Below are 17,813 nucleotides of genomic sequence, written 5' to 3'. Positions count from 1 at the left end.
ATTTCTTGTTGTTTTTATCTTGTAAAATTCAAGTTTTTTAACGTTTTTCTGTTGAAATGACATTAATTTACAATTTTTGGTTTATCAATTGACATTTGTTGACATTGACAGCTTGAGATTATTTGATAATTCGTAAATTCCTATCGAGACTGATGATCGGCGTTCATTGTTTATTATTAATTATAATAACTTCGGATTCCCGTTAATAAATTAAATACATATTGTTCTTAAAACGTTTATCAGTTATATTATTTGCTCGTGGTTTCATAAATACACCAATTTTATTCGAATATTGACTATGCCTAGCCAAATGCAGTTTTTTTTATTTATCCTAAATTGAATTGATCTCAAATATCTTCGATATCTGTTATTATGGCTGTAAAAGTATGTAAGTATCTTTTGGTATTTGTTAAATTATAATTCTTAAATTAAAGCCCTAAATTATTTACCATGTATGAGTATTAAATTGTATTCTAACTATCTTTTATAACGCAAAACAAACTTACTTATATATACTACTCCATATAATATTTAATGTTTATATTTAATTTCTTATTAAAAACACTTGAATTCTTCTATAGAGTCTCTAGACCATAGTGTCTTTATTTGTATTTTTTGTACTGTTTTTTTGACTTATCAAGTAAGACCTTGTACTGTTTGGGTTCAAGAGCATCACTTGTTTGAACGTGATCATGCCAAGGTAATTGCATGCCAGTCTTTGTGCATGTCTGTTTGTAAAAATGCATGTATTCTTTAACCTAATTGCATAAAATACAATTAACTGTTTAATTATAATTACTCATCAGTTCAGAAACAAATTAAAATAAATATATATAAACAATAAGTAGTTCAAAGCTTAATGATTATAATTAAAACATACAGAAGCTTTATTAATGTGTCTTTTTATTACTGGTTAACTATGTTTTTAGGTTTTTTGACCTTAGTCAGACATATTCATTGCCTTTTAGGAATACATCAATTTCCGAAATATTCAATGTGTATTATTTTAATCATTAAGTAGGTACACTAGTGTGCTGAAATTGTTTTTATTCTTAGTGCATAGTTTTTTTCTTACCAATGAAGTTTTTACCAATAAAAAGCGATTATGTATGAAACTTTGAAGAAACAAAAGGATTTTAAAGACTGACTGTTTTCCATTTTGAAATTTTACAAAATGATTTACTGAATTCTGAGAAACAAATAAATAAGTCGGAGAAATGTCTGATTAGATAGAATATATTTAGGTGATAAAATAATATAATAAGACATTTTTTGTATAGGTCCCAGGGAAAAATGTATATGATTAATAATACTGTGCAATCTCTAAATTTCCTTTGATTTATGTACACAGAATATTATTGCATGATTGAAAAATATTATGCACAAAGACAAATAAAAAGTCCTGACAAATTATAAAAGTAATAATTTAGCCACTTCCCATACAAGAACCTTTGAATACCTTTAATAAAAAAGCAACCAGCATGATTTTACTTCTAAACTAATAATTTCTTAAACACTGCATAAGTAATAGTCAAAAATGGTTAATTATTTCTAAACAATGCATGTGTTAGAATGATTTGATATATTATCAAAAATAGATCATTAACTTAACTGTATTTTAACTGTATATTGTATATTTTACTGCTAACCAGTGATATAAATATTATGTATATTTGAATACAAAAATATACACCAAGTATTTTTGTATTCACTGAATTTTCAAGTTTCAGACAAATTAAAAATAATTAAAATGAAATAAATGTGTGAAGTATTTATTTTTATATTTTAATATTTTCAGTTTAGTAAAAATAAAAATACTAATTTGCATGTAATAATGAATTATTATTAATTTTTCACCAGTTTAGTAGATAAATTAAATAAAATCTATTTATTGCTATCGATAATTTGTGAAGAAAACTGTAATCAAAACCTTGAGAAGTAAAAGTATTGTGTAACTTATATAAAAGTATATTGTAATGAAATTTTTTAATTCTAAATAATTTATGAATCACACAGGATTTGTTGGGTAAACCCCATCTGGTTATGTACTCTTGACATTATTATTTTCTGATAACTATTAATTACTCATACATTCCCATTACATTTAGGTACTTTTATTTACTTGCGTTTTAAAAATTATAGACTTAAATGCATGTACACCAAAACAAATATGAATAAAAACGAAATTAAGTAGCTTATACCCATACTTTATACTTAAAAAACACTTACACTTAAAAAATACTGCTAGAATATGATTAGTAAAAAAAATCTTTATCTGGTATAAATTGTATTCATTAACCTTCAGGAATAAAATACATTTTTTTTAATAATAATTTTCATGTGTGTGTAAACTCACTGAGGAAATAATAAAAGCTAAATATAATAGGAAAATGGCTCAGTTTTCCATTTTGCATTTTGATATTCATGTTGTATGTTACTTTCATTAATTGAATAACTCAATTAATAAAAATACGACTTAACTCGGCGAGCTGTTATAAAAATATTTGTTTACGTGTATAGTAAATATTTAAACAAATTTTGCGATTGTGAGTAGAGTGCCAACTTTTTATTGGTTTTAAGCCAAAAAACGTATATTTTTCCTATAAAATAGTACAACAATTTGATATTCATAGAGTAAACAATTAAGAAGGAATGAGTAACGACTTAAGTTCAGGGTAATTAGATACATACTCATCATTAAAGTCTTTAGTCAATACAAATAAAGATTGATTGTTCTCTGATAATATCCTTATCTGGAGTGTTAAAGTTCATATTATCGCTTCCTGCTTCCTTAATGTTTTATTTATAAACTGTTTTGTATGATTTTTAGTAGGTACCTATTACTTATCTTCTTGCGGAAAAATTATACTTGTAAACTTATCCAAACATTGTGGTCGTCTAGAGCGTATTTTTGATTTATTTATTGGTTGCAAACGTAATTATTAAATTCTATATTAATACGAATTTAAATTAAATTATAAACTACTTTTAAATCTTAAACCTCGTCGATATAATATACATTAATATGTACCAATAAAAATTACAAATAATATAATAGAGCATATTTCGTGCTGCGAATTTTGTCGATCGGTGATATTGTTATGTAATAGTGAAGCATTATAAATTAAAAATGTAACGCGTGTTAAATTATGCAGAGGCGTGATACGGTCTTCGTAACAGTTTCATTGACTGGAATGACGAAAGTTGTACGAAGTAGAGATCGGGGGCGAATATTGATTAAGGGTAGCTCTGCGCTTGTGTGCGCACACCCCTCGCGGGCGGGCGCCGGGCGGTGCGCGAAATGTGCGTGTCATGTGCCCGCGGGGCGAGTCAGGACGTCCTGTGTGGAACGTACCTACGTGCACTGCACACTTCCACCGTTATCTAGTTAATTGGCGAGCAAACGCGTTTCCAGTGAGATGTAAGGCGATCCGCCGCGACGGAACTCGGGTGCCGGCCGCGATGGCACCGTGAAAATCAATAAATCTCCCAGTGGAACTCGCGTATTGCATGCGACATTGACTGTTTAGTACTCGTATCAGATGCATACGCCGCGAGTGACCGCGCAGTGTACTTCCCTTCCAGCGGGATCCGACGGCCGCTGAGGCGGGCTCCCGATGTTCAATCACAAGTTGCCGTCTGACTTTCCAATGCAAACCCTCCGTAAGAAAACCAGCCCTTGCAAATGTGAGTTCCGTGTCATGCGTGATAGTTTTACACGACTTCCTCTTTTCAATATCATTGCGGTCATGTGTTTAGTTAGTGCTAAATGTCGGCCAGCACGTTAGGGCACCCTCGCTTAGCTGTATATTTTGCGTTCTTTTCCGTTGTAACATGCATGGTCCGGCTAGGGTAACTCACCACTAACGCCCGTGCTGTTGCTACTCCCATGTCATAATTAGTGAACCCTGGTTTTGAACAGAGGGTGTGTTGTGGGCCCCGGCGGTGGAGCGGTGCGGCGGGGGGACTAACTAACTTTAAAGTCGGTTTGTTCGGAATAATGCAGGTGTGTCATTTCCAGCACCTCCTTCGGCAGTTCGGTGAGTACTGCATATTGCATTTCACGCTTCCCTGCATACATTACACTTGCCCAGTCGCCAGCGATCCCTTTATCCCTCTTTGATCCTATTATAAACTATGTACCTACTTACGTGCAAAGTCTGTATGCTATATCTATAACTATGTGGGGCTAACTAATGAGCGGGGGAATGGAAAAATGTGCTAAAAATAACTGGCAACATTGTATTTTATGGTCATTTTAAAATGACATTCACCAAAGTCACAGCACGAATATTTTGCTGAGACTACGGTATTGTTTTATGGTAAAATATTAAACATGTAAATATTGTTAATACGGTGCATTCATATTGGAATTTTTGTTAAAATCTATTAATGCAGAAAACAATAATTAAAAATCACATTTGTTTTTATTTTAACATCTATAATTGCTTAAACACTATATTCTACTAACTCGTACCTGGTGTAACCGCATTAGGATTAAACATATAGGTTTTCGATGAATCTCGTGCGTTGTTTGAGCATCATTAGCCCAATCGAATATTATTGTTTCTCTACCAAAAGTCGTCTAATTCGTCTAACTTCACTACCGAGTATAGAGGACCATAGATCCACTCCGTTTCAATATAAACTCTGATAACTCTAAACTCTAAATATTTTTTGGAGTTCGTACCCATATCATGACTCATCATAAGATTCGTATTATCACATTTTTTTCTAATCTGGTCTAATTGGCAAAAGATTAAGCATTCTAGTTGGATACTTAGAAACCAGTACTTTTTATGGACGATCACAAAAAATGGAGAACTAAGAGCGACTAAGGGACTGTTAAGACTTTATCAGACATTCCAAGAAGAATGGCGTACGCTAAAATTATTTTCAATAACTTTACCTATTGTCATTGCTATAAGCCAGCTACCATCTTCTGTATCGTTATTTAAGATAAATTGAGACAACAGTCGAGATAGGAAACAATGGAATATTGAATAGTAAATTGTGATTTACAATATGATTGTACCTAGTTTGTACATTAAGGATTGTACATCTGAGGATACTCCGGTTTTTAAGAGCGTTTTTTCTGTTATACTTCAACGCGGTGTCAATCATCTACTGTCAACTTTACCTACTACCACATGCAAAGCTGATCAGACTAGCGAAGTAGACAAACTATATCTATCCTTAAAATAGCAAGTCAAAGAACAAGAACATAACGTTCATTTATCTCAACTCGAGCGTAAAGATAATAATTCTGATCGTGACAAAGACATTGCCTTTTGTTCTGTTCTTATCATTTTGTTTATCAATTATCAGTAAATATTCGCGTATGCTGTCTGTCACTCTAAACTAAAATAACAAAGATTACATATCTATTACAAAACTAGAATACGTATTATCCAATCGATATAGATATATCTAAGTTATAGGTATACATAACTGTCAGACGTTAGAGTTCGAGGTCAGGTTCTAAGTTATTTCATATATTACTTTAGAACTTTCTCGTTAGGTGAGTATTGCACCTTTTCGGATAGGCTTTCTCCTATATCTAGTGCTAGAAGATATAACGTCGTGCCCAAGTAAAACACAATTCCATTTTGATATATTAAGCCAGGTTTGTGGAAGAGAGCAAAGACACCAATAGCTACATCAATCGACCTGTCGTCTTTGCTTTTTCCCATTTGTGTAATAATTATGAGATATCGTGTCTGTGGTCGCATTAAACTTAACTTCATGGCAATCGTTCATTGGTCACCCTTAAAGTTATCTTGATGCTACATACATCTCCTCCTTCCAAACTATAAATTGCTTAAACTGTACTACTACTTACCTACTCGTATATGATAGGAGCATGGGCTAATTGACTTATGGGGTTTCGCTCTCAAACCTTTGAACTTTAGGGGCCTTTTCTTTCCTATGGTAGGACTCAGTGACTTTTAGCTTATTATAAATTAAAACGTGTCGCCATCACAGGCTTTCGTTCTCAAACTTTTCAACTTTAGGAGCCTTCTCATACCTTTACCGTCTCTTGTGCAAAAAAGTCACTTTTTCACGCCAAATTTCCAAAACAACAGTCAAGTCACAATTTTATAAATAAGGCCAGTTTTGTGCTAAAGGACAATGACGACAATGCAAGTACCTATTAGTTTAAACAAACATATAACTTCCAAAAAAGAAGTTAATTTTGTCGGCACATGTTGTTCCCATTATAATTTCAGAGACCCGATAGTGGTGCTACAATGTGCTGTACAGTGTATTTTTGTAACAACAACCACATAGCGTATATGCGTAATAAACCCCACTAATTAATTGGCATCCATGCTTTTTAATAAACTGATCTCATATCGCTCTGGAATATGTACTTTGACCATTAGCCCATGAAGTCGTTAGGTACGTTTTCATTTAAATACGTCAGACATAGGTAATTACAATATTTTTAAACGGCTACAATAGATGTTTTCCAACGCATATTCGTTTTGTTTTTCAACGCATATCGGTTAGACTGCTAATAAGTTACATCGCGGTAAGAATATGGTCAAAGTTCAACTTTAATTCAGCAAGTTTAGAAGATTACTAATCAGTCTTGTAAGTAGATATTTGTAAAACGTAGGCATATTAGGCACGTTAGTGTAATCTAATAATGGGGGTTAAACGGTTAAACGATACTGTTTAGGAAACCTGTAAAAACACCGGCTTTATGCACGATAAACTCTATCAACAGATCGATATGAAACAGTACCTGATAGGGAAGAGGTAACTTTGTAGGTGTTTGTATGGATATTGCTTTTTGGGCTTTAAGAGCTTAGAGTAAAATGTATGGAATTTGAGAATATATTAAACAAGTCTGAGCTAGGAGTACACGTATAGTGAGATAGTTCTATAACGAACGTTTCTAGAATATTGTCTGATTTGTTATCTTTATCATCAGAATGCAGTATTCCGTTTTTGATATAATGCTCGACCTCGTACCAGGAGTTCATAAACGGTTCGATAGTGGAAATACTAAATAACACGCAATACGGAGCGTAGCTACTTTAGGTTTTAGTTACGTGTTTTAATATACTAGTTTACTTTCTTATTTATTTGGTTTTTTAAGTTCTAATCAATTTGGGACAATTATCGCTTAGTAATTTGTTTTTCCACATTTGGTATGTAGGCCAATAAATCAAGTTATCAAAATACCTATATTTTTTACAAATTGGCAAAGATATGTCATAGAACACTACTATTTATTTGACTGATATTAATTAAGTTATGGTTAAAATTTATAAAGGTGAAGGTTGCTGATAGTTAATAAAATGGAGTACCAACACGCGTAATCCTTGTAAAGACGTTACGGTACGTTCAACTAACTATCTACGAGAATATTTATTGTGTCTTACGTTCGATATTATGTAGATTTTGCTATTCTATAAAAATAAATGTATATCTTAAGTATCCTTTGGAGGCACTGGTCTCTATAATTGTGGCACACCCTACTTTCATTGCTTTATTATAAAGATAGCCATGGTTTTGTTCATTGAGGTACTAGGGTTTCATGACCAGGACGTAGGCACCGGCCCCCGGTCGAGGAGATTCTAAATTTAAAAGCAGGAAATTCAATTAGCCAGCCAGTGATATGCCGTAAACAGGGACCGAAATAGGACAACAGAGTTCATTTTTATTTTGCACTCAACTTCATCCTCACGTTCTTTTCAAGTTTCGCGTTTATTGTAACGCAGAGAATGACTCTTAAAAAAGCGGATTCGAAATTTCTGCTCAGCCGAGGTACAATGCAGTTTTAATTAAAACTTTTGCCAGTTTTTGAAGTGAAGTTTCAGTGAAATTTTGTATTGCTCTAATGGCCTATTTGGTACGTTTGTTTATATTCTAAATACATTGCTGTTCGTAGAGGTAACATCTACATCGATGTTGTTGTTCTGGTAAATTTATCGATTGCCTAATCAATGACATTTCACAAAGATCTTGAATACTTGCGAGGTTTACGAGTGAATTTCTTAGCTGCCCTCAATGCTCAGTGATGACAAAGAAATGAAAAAAAAATTTACGTTCGTAAAAACATTGTAAAATTAACTTACACGATCTCAACAACAAAGATTGCTGCGGAATCGTCGAGCATGACCATTAGATTTATCGTAAAATTTAATAGCCGTTCGGTGCCAACTCTCTCGAATGCGAATCCGAAGCGATCCAGACAAAGACCTTTATTATTTTGGCGTCCAGTCGAATGTCCTGCCAAACGACGTCCGGATGAAGAATTTAAAAGTTAAATATTACATCCCTAGTAGAGCAGCCCATCTAGCCAAGTGACATGTTAATTCTCTTTCCATGATCTCTAACGCTTCGAAAACTAGAAAAATGTATGGGAACTACAGATCTTGATCACGTGACCTGTCGATAGCAAATGTCATTCCCATACATTTTTCTAGTTTTCGAAGCGTTTGCGATCGTAGAATGAGAATCGTCCGGCCACTTAGTTACAGGGGTAGTTGTTTTAGTAAATTTTCTTTTATTCATCTTTATCTATATTAGAGTAGATTTTTTAGAAATTAGCACTGTATTTCCATTATGATTTGCACAATTTCAACGTTTTACATGTTATTTTTTTTTCTGTTGAGTGTTTATGTGTGCTGTTATTTATAGCATTTGATATACTTTAGGATATATCACATATCTGACTGTGTTCACAATGGTAGCGGATTGGCAGATGACAGTACTGCAGCATAGCAAAACTAATTATGGTAATCCAGGATCCGAGGAGCATTTTTACAATTGATTACTATCAAGTAAATTTTCCGTGAGTAGCATCATCTTAATAAGTCGCTCAACTTTTTTATGTATGAAAATTCTTGTTTCTGGTAGCTAACAAGGTTACTAGGTAATAAAAACTTCTGAGCGAAGGAACGTGATAACGTACCACGCAATTTGTAAGACAATGTGGCTGTTAAGTTGTTTATCTCATAATGAAGCATATGTAAAAATATCACCTCATCAAGATGAAGTTACTCAGGGAAAATTTACTTCGTAGTATCCTGGACCATTGTGTGTGTCTTACTTTATTTATACCAAAGTTTATTGAGTGATTATAGGTGATGACTCAACTATGTATGTTCCAATTGTCCAACTTTTAATCTGTCTTGATCTTTCTGGTCTGATTTTCAACTATAATTGATTGTGTACAAACTGACAAATTAAGCTGAAAACCCACATGATCCTTCTTACATTTACTCTCTAAAAAAGACGAACAAAACAATTTTTGAGGAACTCCCCTTCGCCCAACTTGTATCAATAACGAGGTCATCAAAATTGTTTCTAACCAGCTGTTTTTTTACAGTTGCTTAATTAATAGTTGCTCAACTTTTAACAGCCACTTTGTCCTACAAATTGCGTGGTACTTTATCACGCTCCTACTTTGTTACTACCCAAAAGTTGAGGCTCACCAAAATTAAACAACTCACGGAAAATGCACTTGCTAGTAATCAATTGCAAAATGCTTCCCAGATCCTGGACTAAAACTACCGTTTTTCAGTAAAAGTCTAGTCACAAAATCCAATGTGAACACAGTGAAATATGCTTTCACATCTTACATGCTCATAGTACTAACGCCGTTCATCTTTTAGCTTGAGAACATGCTCACCGTGTTATTCTATAGTCATTTATGAACCTCTCGCAGACAAGAACGAGCCGGGCCGCTTCCTAGGCGAGGGGGTGTCGTTTCGCGCCAAACTTATCGGTGTACTGGAAGTGCCCGAGGCGCGGGGGGATAGGATGTGCCAGGAAGCGTTGGCGGACTTGAAGATGGCGATACGGGCGGCGGGAGAGCACAAGCAGAGGATACAGGTGCATGTGGCTATTGACGGGTTGAGGCTGCGCGATGACAAGACTGGGGTGAGTTGGACTACTTTACTAGCCAGTGGGGTGTACTAAATACGAAAAATAGATTAAATCCTTCTTCAATACCAGGAAACTTTTGGAGCAGGCAGTGCTTTTTATGCATAAATGAAATTGTACGCTCTTGATGCTAGTTGATGGAAGAGATGATCTTTAAAGATGAACGCACACTTATCTGAGATGAACGCATCGAATGAAACGAACTTTTATATGTGTCTGAAAGGTGGACGTAGATTCGGACGTATCGGCGCGGAGAAGATTTCGAGGTTTCACGGGACTTCTAAAATTTGTTTCGTTCGACTCGTTTGACGCGTGCGGCTCGAATCCGTCTGCTTTCACCTTAAAACACAACATCTGAATAGCTTCGACAGCAAAGTAGAGGTCTTTTCTTTCATACGTGACACACATAGAACGAACTACAGTCACGGAGATGTCACACAGCTTACAATATCCATAGTCCCTACATCACTCTAAGTCCGAGAACTCTAGCCTTAATGTCGCCGCACACGGGCAGTGACGTCGGTGGGCGCCGCAGCCACAAACGCCGACACCTAAACCTGGAAGCGGCGTTATGTGGTGACCACTGACAGCAACGCCCGTGTGCGGTGAGTCCATTTAAAATGTATGAAAAGAACAGAAAATAAGTCGGTGGTTTTGTAGCTGTAGCATAGTTCCCGTGTGCGGGGACCCATGGATAGGACCTCACTTTCACCACTATTATGCTAACCTTAGGGTTCAAATCTATATCAGAGAGCATTGGCGCTCGCTCGTTATTTTACACTCGTCGACGAACTTTTTGCCTATTCAAATTTGAACTTTATGTTTAGACGACGCTTAAAATGTGACTGACAACGAAGTTGCCATGGAAACAAAGGATGTTACATCGATGTAACCTTACAGAATGTAGAGGCTGGATAGACTGCTGCGGATTAAAGAACCTACAGCAAATGTACAGCCAGAAAACCTTCTGAATCTAGTTCTTTCCTGACTTGACGTTATTACAATTAACAATACAATCAGTTACTGCAGAAGACTGCACTATAATTCCCGCATTAATCCTAGGCTACATAATTATAATCCGTTTAAAATGAATGTGTATCTACGACATGCACTTATGAATATGTCTAATAGAATTCGCTCGACACAAAGACTACTCTTATATGCATGGGACCTTCTTACTGCTTCTTACGTATGCATGGATTCTCTTGTAGTAGTAGGTCATATACGGGGGCACGAGGTTTCCCTGCCAAGTGGGTATAAAACGGTAGAGCTTGGGCATTACCCACCTTTTCTCAAAGCATTTCTCGCATTTAAAAAAAAATCCCTTAATTTGGATTATCTTATTTTCATTGTACACAGGATCTCTAAAATCATCTTTCTATGAGAAATATCGTCCAAATCGATCTATCTGCAATGCCGAGCACTACATACACTAGGCGCAACCATGCACTGCCGACCTTGAGAACTCATACCGAAATTGTATAGGTAAAACAATCGGTATAGTGCCTCCCCTAGTTGAAAACCTTGTGCAGACCACCATATCTATCCGTCTTCCAGCTATAATCTATACTAATATTATAAAGCTGAAGAGTTTGTTTGTTTGTTTGTTTGATTGAACGCGCTAATCTCAGGAACTACTGGTCCGATTTGGAAAATTCTTTCAGTGTTAGATAGCCCATTTATCGAGGAAGGCTATAGGCTATATATTATCCCCGTATTTCTACGGGAACGGGAACCACGCGGTTGAAACCGCGCGGCGTCAGCTAGTGTCATATATAGGCACACAGATGCACTTTGCCTTCAGGATTGTGGGACGCAGCGTTCTTTCGGTTTGCGACGTATTCCTACATGCTTCTTTAGTCAAATAATCTAAATATATAGGTAACTCAAAGGTGACTGACTGACTGACTGACATAGTAATCTATCAACACACAGCCCAAACCACTGAACGGAGCGGGCTGAAATATGGCATGTAAGTAGATGTTATGATGTAGGCATCCGCTAAGAAAGGATTTTGATCAATTCGAACCCTAAGGGGATAAACTAGGGGATGGAACTTTGTCAATTTTGCGGTGATTTGGTTACTTTTCATCCCGGAAACAGAACTCCATGGTTCCCGCGGGATCTGTAAAAAACTGAATTCCCCGCCCGCTAGTTAAACCTCACTAAAATCATCTTCGAGTATCGGGTTATCTCTCGTACTTTATACTCTACAGTACATTGCGGTGGTATGTTCCCAGGACTCGCTATACCACCACCCAGTGCACAAGATATCGTTCATCGCGCAAGATATGACGGACTCACGCGCCTTCGGCTACATATTCGGCTCGCCCGACACTGGACACCGGTTCTTCGGCATCAAGACTGATAAAGCAGCTAGTCAAGTGAGTCAGAACCATCATAAGCCTATTTCAAAAGTCTATTACAGGGCACAGGCTTTTCTCCTATACGAGAAGGTAGCATCGCGCACAATATGATGAAGTCGTGGCTACTACTTTTTTTGTTGAATTGATTGACTCTTTTGTCGATTTCGATGCGATGGGACGTCAGAGAGATCGCTATTTTTGATGCCGCTGCTATTAGTCGATTTTGTGTCTTCAGTCTTCACGATAATGCATGGCGTATCTGAGACCTATACATACTGAGAAAAATAAGCAATTTAAATGAACTACTCACAACGGATGCAGCATACTTGTACGTAAAATAAATACTTAGTACCTAATGGTGCAGCTTAATGTGCCGTTTAGAAGCAACACCATGTTACATAAAGAGTAAGGAGCTTGTATACAACATGGTGCCAGCTACATGCGTAATAGTATCTGTGCTTGCAAAGTATTTTAAGTATGACTGTCCAGAAAATTTATCAGTGCAGAATTTTTATAGGTTTTAGATTTTTTTTTAATTTCAGTAAATTTTGGCTATGTCGTATTTAATGTTGTAAAATGATGTTTTTCCATTTCCAGGTAGTTATAGCAATGAGAGATTTGTTCCAAGTGGTGTTCGAGCTGAAGAAGAAGGAGGTGGAGATGGCCAAACAACAGCTAGAGGGCAAGATTTTGCCGACCAGCCGACATGTCACCGTCATCACAGACACCAAAACAACCAAGGTAACACTATACCATATTACTAGATCATCACACAAATATCAAGACCAAGTCACAAATATCTTAGCATGCCATGGTTTCACCGGTGGATTGCGAGTCCATCGCATGGCTGAGAGGAAATCTCTGAGCAGAGTCCTGGACTTTTGACCAATGAGTGTAGGGTTAAGGATATCCTTTCAAATCGACTACACTCCTCCGCTTGTGTTGTCCCTTGTCTAGCCAAATTTGGTAAGATTAGAGCAGCTTTACGAGTAGATACCCATTCTAATATAGGACTTGCTGCAGTTCTAGTGAGGTCTTTGAGATTTTTCTGGTATCCCTCTCACACCCACTTCTACGGCGTATAAACTAACCACATAGCCACATTAGTTAATTCAATTGTTAGGTCTTAATATTTATTCACTTTTATACTGTGGTCTTTCGGAATGTTTGTCTTCCACGCCACAGTAAGCTCCGAAAGGTAGCTATAGGGTTCCGTCTGTCACAGGAAATTTGCTTCTAAAATAAAGGACTTAAATTGCGATTTTTAGATATTAATTACTAAGACCCAAAACGCTGAGGTGAAGCGTGAATAGATAAAATCTGAACTTGAAGGGGCAAGATGAAAAATAACTAACTACATTGAGTGACAAATTAAATGAAAGATCTTGTAAAAAGGATCTCAGATATATTCCTTTATATTTTTAAAATAAATGGTTGCTAAGTTATTTAAGAAAATAGATAAAAATTGACCAATCCCTTACCTTATCGCCGTAACTACTGAATTGTCTGTCTTGATAATGAGGATTGATGATCAATGATATAAAACAATTCTTATCACAAATATAGATTTTGTTGCATATCTCAGTTAAATGCAAAATACCATACGTGAACATAGTAAGTTTACGTTCAACAATACAAACAAACACCGCAAGCCAAACACTCGTAGTAACCGCAGGACATGCCACACATAATTGCTACTACACAAACACCGGCCTGTCAAAGAAAAGCCTTCATTCCTCGAAGTTTTCTACGAACGGTTAGTGTTCATTTGAAATAGCAATTTGCAATGAGCAATTGGTAACAAAATATAATATTATAATATATATATATTTTTTGTGTGACCTTGAAGCAATTTGTTTAGTTTAATATTATTATATTGTAATTATAGTTCGTTTCACTCTTTAAAGTTTGCCGCGATTCACGATAGTAGTACGTATTATGAACGTCGTACAGCCGACTGTCACCGTACCCGTTCTATCTGAAAAACACTATAAGGTTACCAATTTTATGCCAGAAATAGATATAAAAGTTTTTCTGTTATTCTTCGAGGACAAAACTTTTTTCAAGATGAAAATTCCGATGAATAAAATGTCTGTTTCTGCACCTGTGACAACGTAATATGCATAATTTTATGACTATTAGTGAGATTTTTAAATTTTGAGAGCATGACAAACTATACGTACAATATAGTAACTTTAATTATTATGTATTTTGTGGTTAAGGTTAGTGTCTTCCAAAGTGACATCTGACATAGAAGAGTAGAGGAATTGTTATATTAGAAAGAAGAAATGATTTAAAAGTTTATACTCGTAATCGTTTGCAAAGGCGATTCATTTCTAAAGCAATATCTTCCGCACAATATTGGGTGTAAAGAATCACAAGACCTTAGTGTAGGATTTTCATCATCATCATCATTGGACGTCCACTGTTATACATAGCAGTCTTGCAAGGACTTCCTAACACCGTTATTGAGGGCTATAACCCGTTTGATCGAAATATGGACTTTTCCTCTACAGGAAATCCTAATGCTGGCGACAATACAGACTATTCTGTCGAAACTTTTTGTATCAAGTATGAATTGTTGTATCAAGTATTTGAATTTTGTGTGTATGTCCATTGTCCACAGAGTATACCAACGCTGGGGGAAGCGAGTATGACGATTACGAAGCCGGAAGCTAAAGCGGAAGGCGGGGTCGCGGAGTTAGTGGACTTGGAGCAAGAGCTGTGCTCGCTGCGGAGAGGCCTCACTCAGGTCGAAGGCCTCACGCCCTCCACTGATCCATTCGGGGACTCCTTCATCGTGCCTTCACTGGTAGTTTAATCTATTTATTAATTGTCTCGTTGGTCGTGCTGACTTTTATTTTTAACTAGCTAACCTTCTTCATTATCAACCCATATTCGGCTCACTGATGAGCTCGAGTTTCCTCTCAGGATGAGAGGGATCAGGCCAATAGTCCACCACACTGGTCCAATGCGGATTGGCAGACTTCATACACGTAGAGAATTAAGAAAATTCTCTGGTATGCAGGTTTCCTCACGATGATTTTCCTTCACCGTTTGAGACACGTGATATTTAATTTCTTAAAATGCACACAATTGAGTAGTTGGAGGTGCATGCCCCGGACCGGATTCGAACCCGGCAGAGGTCATATCCACTGGGCTATCACGGCTTTTCCTAGCTAACCTTACACTACCCCTATTCTACCCTACCTCTACATGTGTCAACTTCATTGGCTAGTACAGTTGTGCAATCTAAGCTATTGGCGACAAATGTAAAATTTAGCCGCTTATAATAAGATGCTGTTTAGAAGATAGAAGGTTAATTAATATCATTGATAATAATAATCGCTCGACGACCACTAATTAAATTAATTGTGCAAGTTTTCTGACTATTCTTAAAAAGCTTTCTAGCAAATGTAATGAACTAAAGTGAAGCTTTATGTGTGTAAAAAATTAAAAATCACATGTCTCAAACAGTGAAGGAAAACATTGTGAGGTAACCTGCCAGAGTATTTTCTCAATTCTCTGCGTGTGTGAAGTCTGCCAATGGGCCAGCGTGGTGGACTATTGGCCTAACCCCTCACATTCTGAGAGGAGATTGGAGCTCAGCAATGAGTCGAATGTGGGTTGTTTAAGATGATGATTAATGATGAAGACACTTCAATTTTCTATTTATATGTATTGATATTACTTTATAAAACAAAACATTTATTCTTATGATAAAAACAGAAGGGTCTACTCCCGCCGCCGCCCAGCGGACCGGCAGCTAGAGCGAGATCCGCACCAACTCGGGCCCCGTTCAGTCCCAGCAAGCCAGCCTTGACCTTCGACCTCACCAACGTCGCTGGAGACTTCGAACCCAAACCAGCCACGTTGGTCGATGACTTGGCAGACCCTCCTGTAAGTTATATTGCACTTTTTATCTCAATAGAGTAAAACACAAATAATTGTCACTAAAATGTTTCTCCAATTATAATGTCCTCATAAGCATATGACCTATTTAAATCAGTGCCAGCAAACCAAATATGTGTACCAAAAGATAATGTGATAATTTAATCTAAATCGCTGTCCCTTTTGTTGCATTACAACAAAAAATATAGCATAGATGACCTCAGAATGAATGGGCTCTTTATTATTTATATTTAGGATCAAACAATTAGGCTCAGATGTTAAACTTGGGTATTTGCTAAACCAAAGAAAGAGCTTAATTACCAGAAATGTGATTGCGTTAAAGCTGATTCTGTGGCAATGAAGGGTTTTCACTGAAGTTGATTTTGTAATACTGATCAGTCACAGATATACTACTTTTTGAAAAGGTACACGATTTTGACAATCGTCCCATAGCTTTGAGATAAAAATTAAGTTAATAACAGTTGTGTGAGTTGTGGTGTATTGTGACCTGATGGTCCTCGTCCATATTGAGACCACAGCGACCAGTCTTCTCTTCAGACTGTGCATCTACGCGGGCGATATTAAAGTGCACAAGTATGTGCGCAAACACAGGTGCATTCTCTATTTCCTCACTCTCGTAGTCCGGCACAACGACACGAAAAAACAGCGCAAGACCATCTTGTTTAAGTGTTCTCATGATGTATTGTGACCTGATGGTAACCTCGTTCGTATTTAGACAACAGCGATCAGTCTCCTCATGAAACAAACACAGGTGCATTCTCTCATATTCCGGCTCAACGACACAAAAAAACAGCGCAAGACCATCTTGTTTAAGTGTTCTCATGAGGTGTGGATCTTTAAATAAAAGTTAAAGAGTTAAAAACAAGAATATACTATAAACTCCACTACTACTTACTTTATGGCTTTTTATTATAAATATTTTTCATTAAATCGTGATATTGTGATAGCAATATAGCAACCTCCGTTTTACTGCGACACAGGAGCATTATTACAGGATGATGGCTCGATAATATTCAATTGCAAGGTCTTTCCTAATAGTTATTCAACACATTATTAAATACTTACTCTTACATACATTATCTGTTCTGTACAAAATTGAAGGTATGCGTTAACGTAATGGTCGTCAATGTATTGAACTGAATTGTAAATTGACAAAATCTTTGATTCGTATGAAATACATAATAATATATTCCACCATCATTCTGTTGACATTCCCAGATGATATTTAAATGTGGTCTGTTGACAGAAGTCCAATTTTACTGTAAGGATATCTGTTGCCCAGGTAATTGAATGCTTTCAATATGACTTCCAACTATTTCTCATATTTTAACGCTAACTCACCCAATCTCATCGCTCATCCGTATTCGACGCTAGGTAGCGGGCTAATTTTACACTAGATAATATTTTCATTAACATTTTTCGACATTGAATACTTTTTGGTCTTCTTGGTGTGGTGATAGCATGAAAACATATTCATAAGCAAATCATAACATTTTCAAATAACTAAGCTTTTCACAAACATTTTCGGTTTCCTACGACTTCTTGTTAATGTCTTTTTGTTAAACTATCCATTTGTTACTGTTATCAAAGCAACAATTAAGTTAATGCAACAATATTATTTTGTCTCGTCAT

General features: G+C 36.2%; 1 protein-coding gene across 12 annotated transcripts in view; it reads left to right on the top strand.

The window, feature by feature from the left end:
• The first annotated feature begins 112 nt into the window (after positions 1-112).
• Positions 113-17,813, top strand: part of LOC112058009 (protein disabled) — a 34,074-nt gene continuing 16,373 nt past the window's right edge. Inside the window, exons 1-7 of one of the 12 annotated variants that reach the window (XM_024098661.2) lie at positions 113-388; positions 3,923-4,040; positions 9,665-9,900; positions 12,144-12,287; positions 12,867-13,010; positions 14,896-15,081; positions 15,999-16,169. In XM_024098661.2, coding sequence (XP_023954429.2) covers positions 4,001-4,040; positions 9,665-9,900; positions 12,144-12,287; positions 12,867-13,010; positions 14,896-15,081; positions 15,999-16,169 — 921 coding nt within the window. In that variant the 5' untranslated portion in view covers positions 113-388; positions 3,923-4,000. Of the gene's footprint in view, positions 389-668; positions 701-2,197; positions 3,688-3,922; positions 4,041-9,664; positions 9,901-12,143; positions 12,288-12,866; positions 13,011-14,895; positions 15,082-15,998; positions 16,170-17,813 lie in introns of those variants that run through there. The other 11 variants (XM_052887648.1, XM_052887647.1, XM_052887652.1 and 8 more) reach the window with 11 other exon arrangements.

Source organism: Bicyclus anynana, chromosome 20 (genome assembly GCF_947172395.1).
Source record: "Bicyclus anynana chromosome 20, ilBicAnyn1.1, whole genome shotgun sequence".
In the NCBI taxonomy this organism is placed as follows: domain Eukaryota; kingdom Metazoa; phylum Arthropoda; class Insecta; order Lepidoptera; family Nymphalidae; genus Bicyclus; species Bicyclus anynana.
Note: the sequence above shows the minus strand (reverse complement) of the source record. Positions and strands in the feature narration are given on the sequence as shown.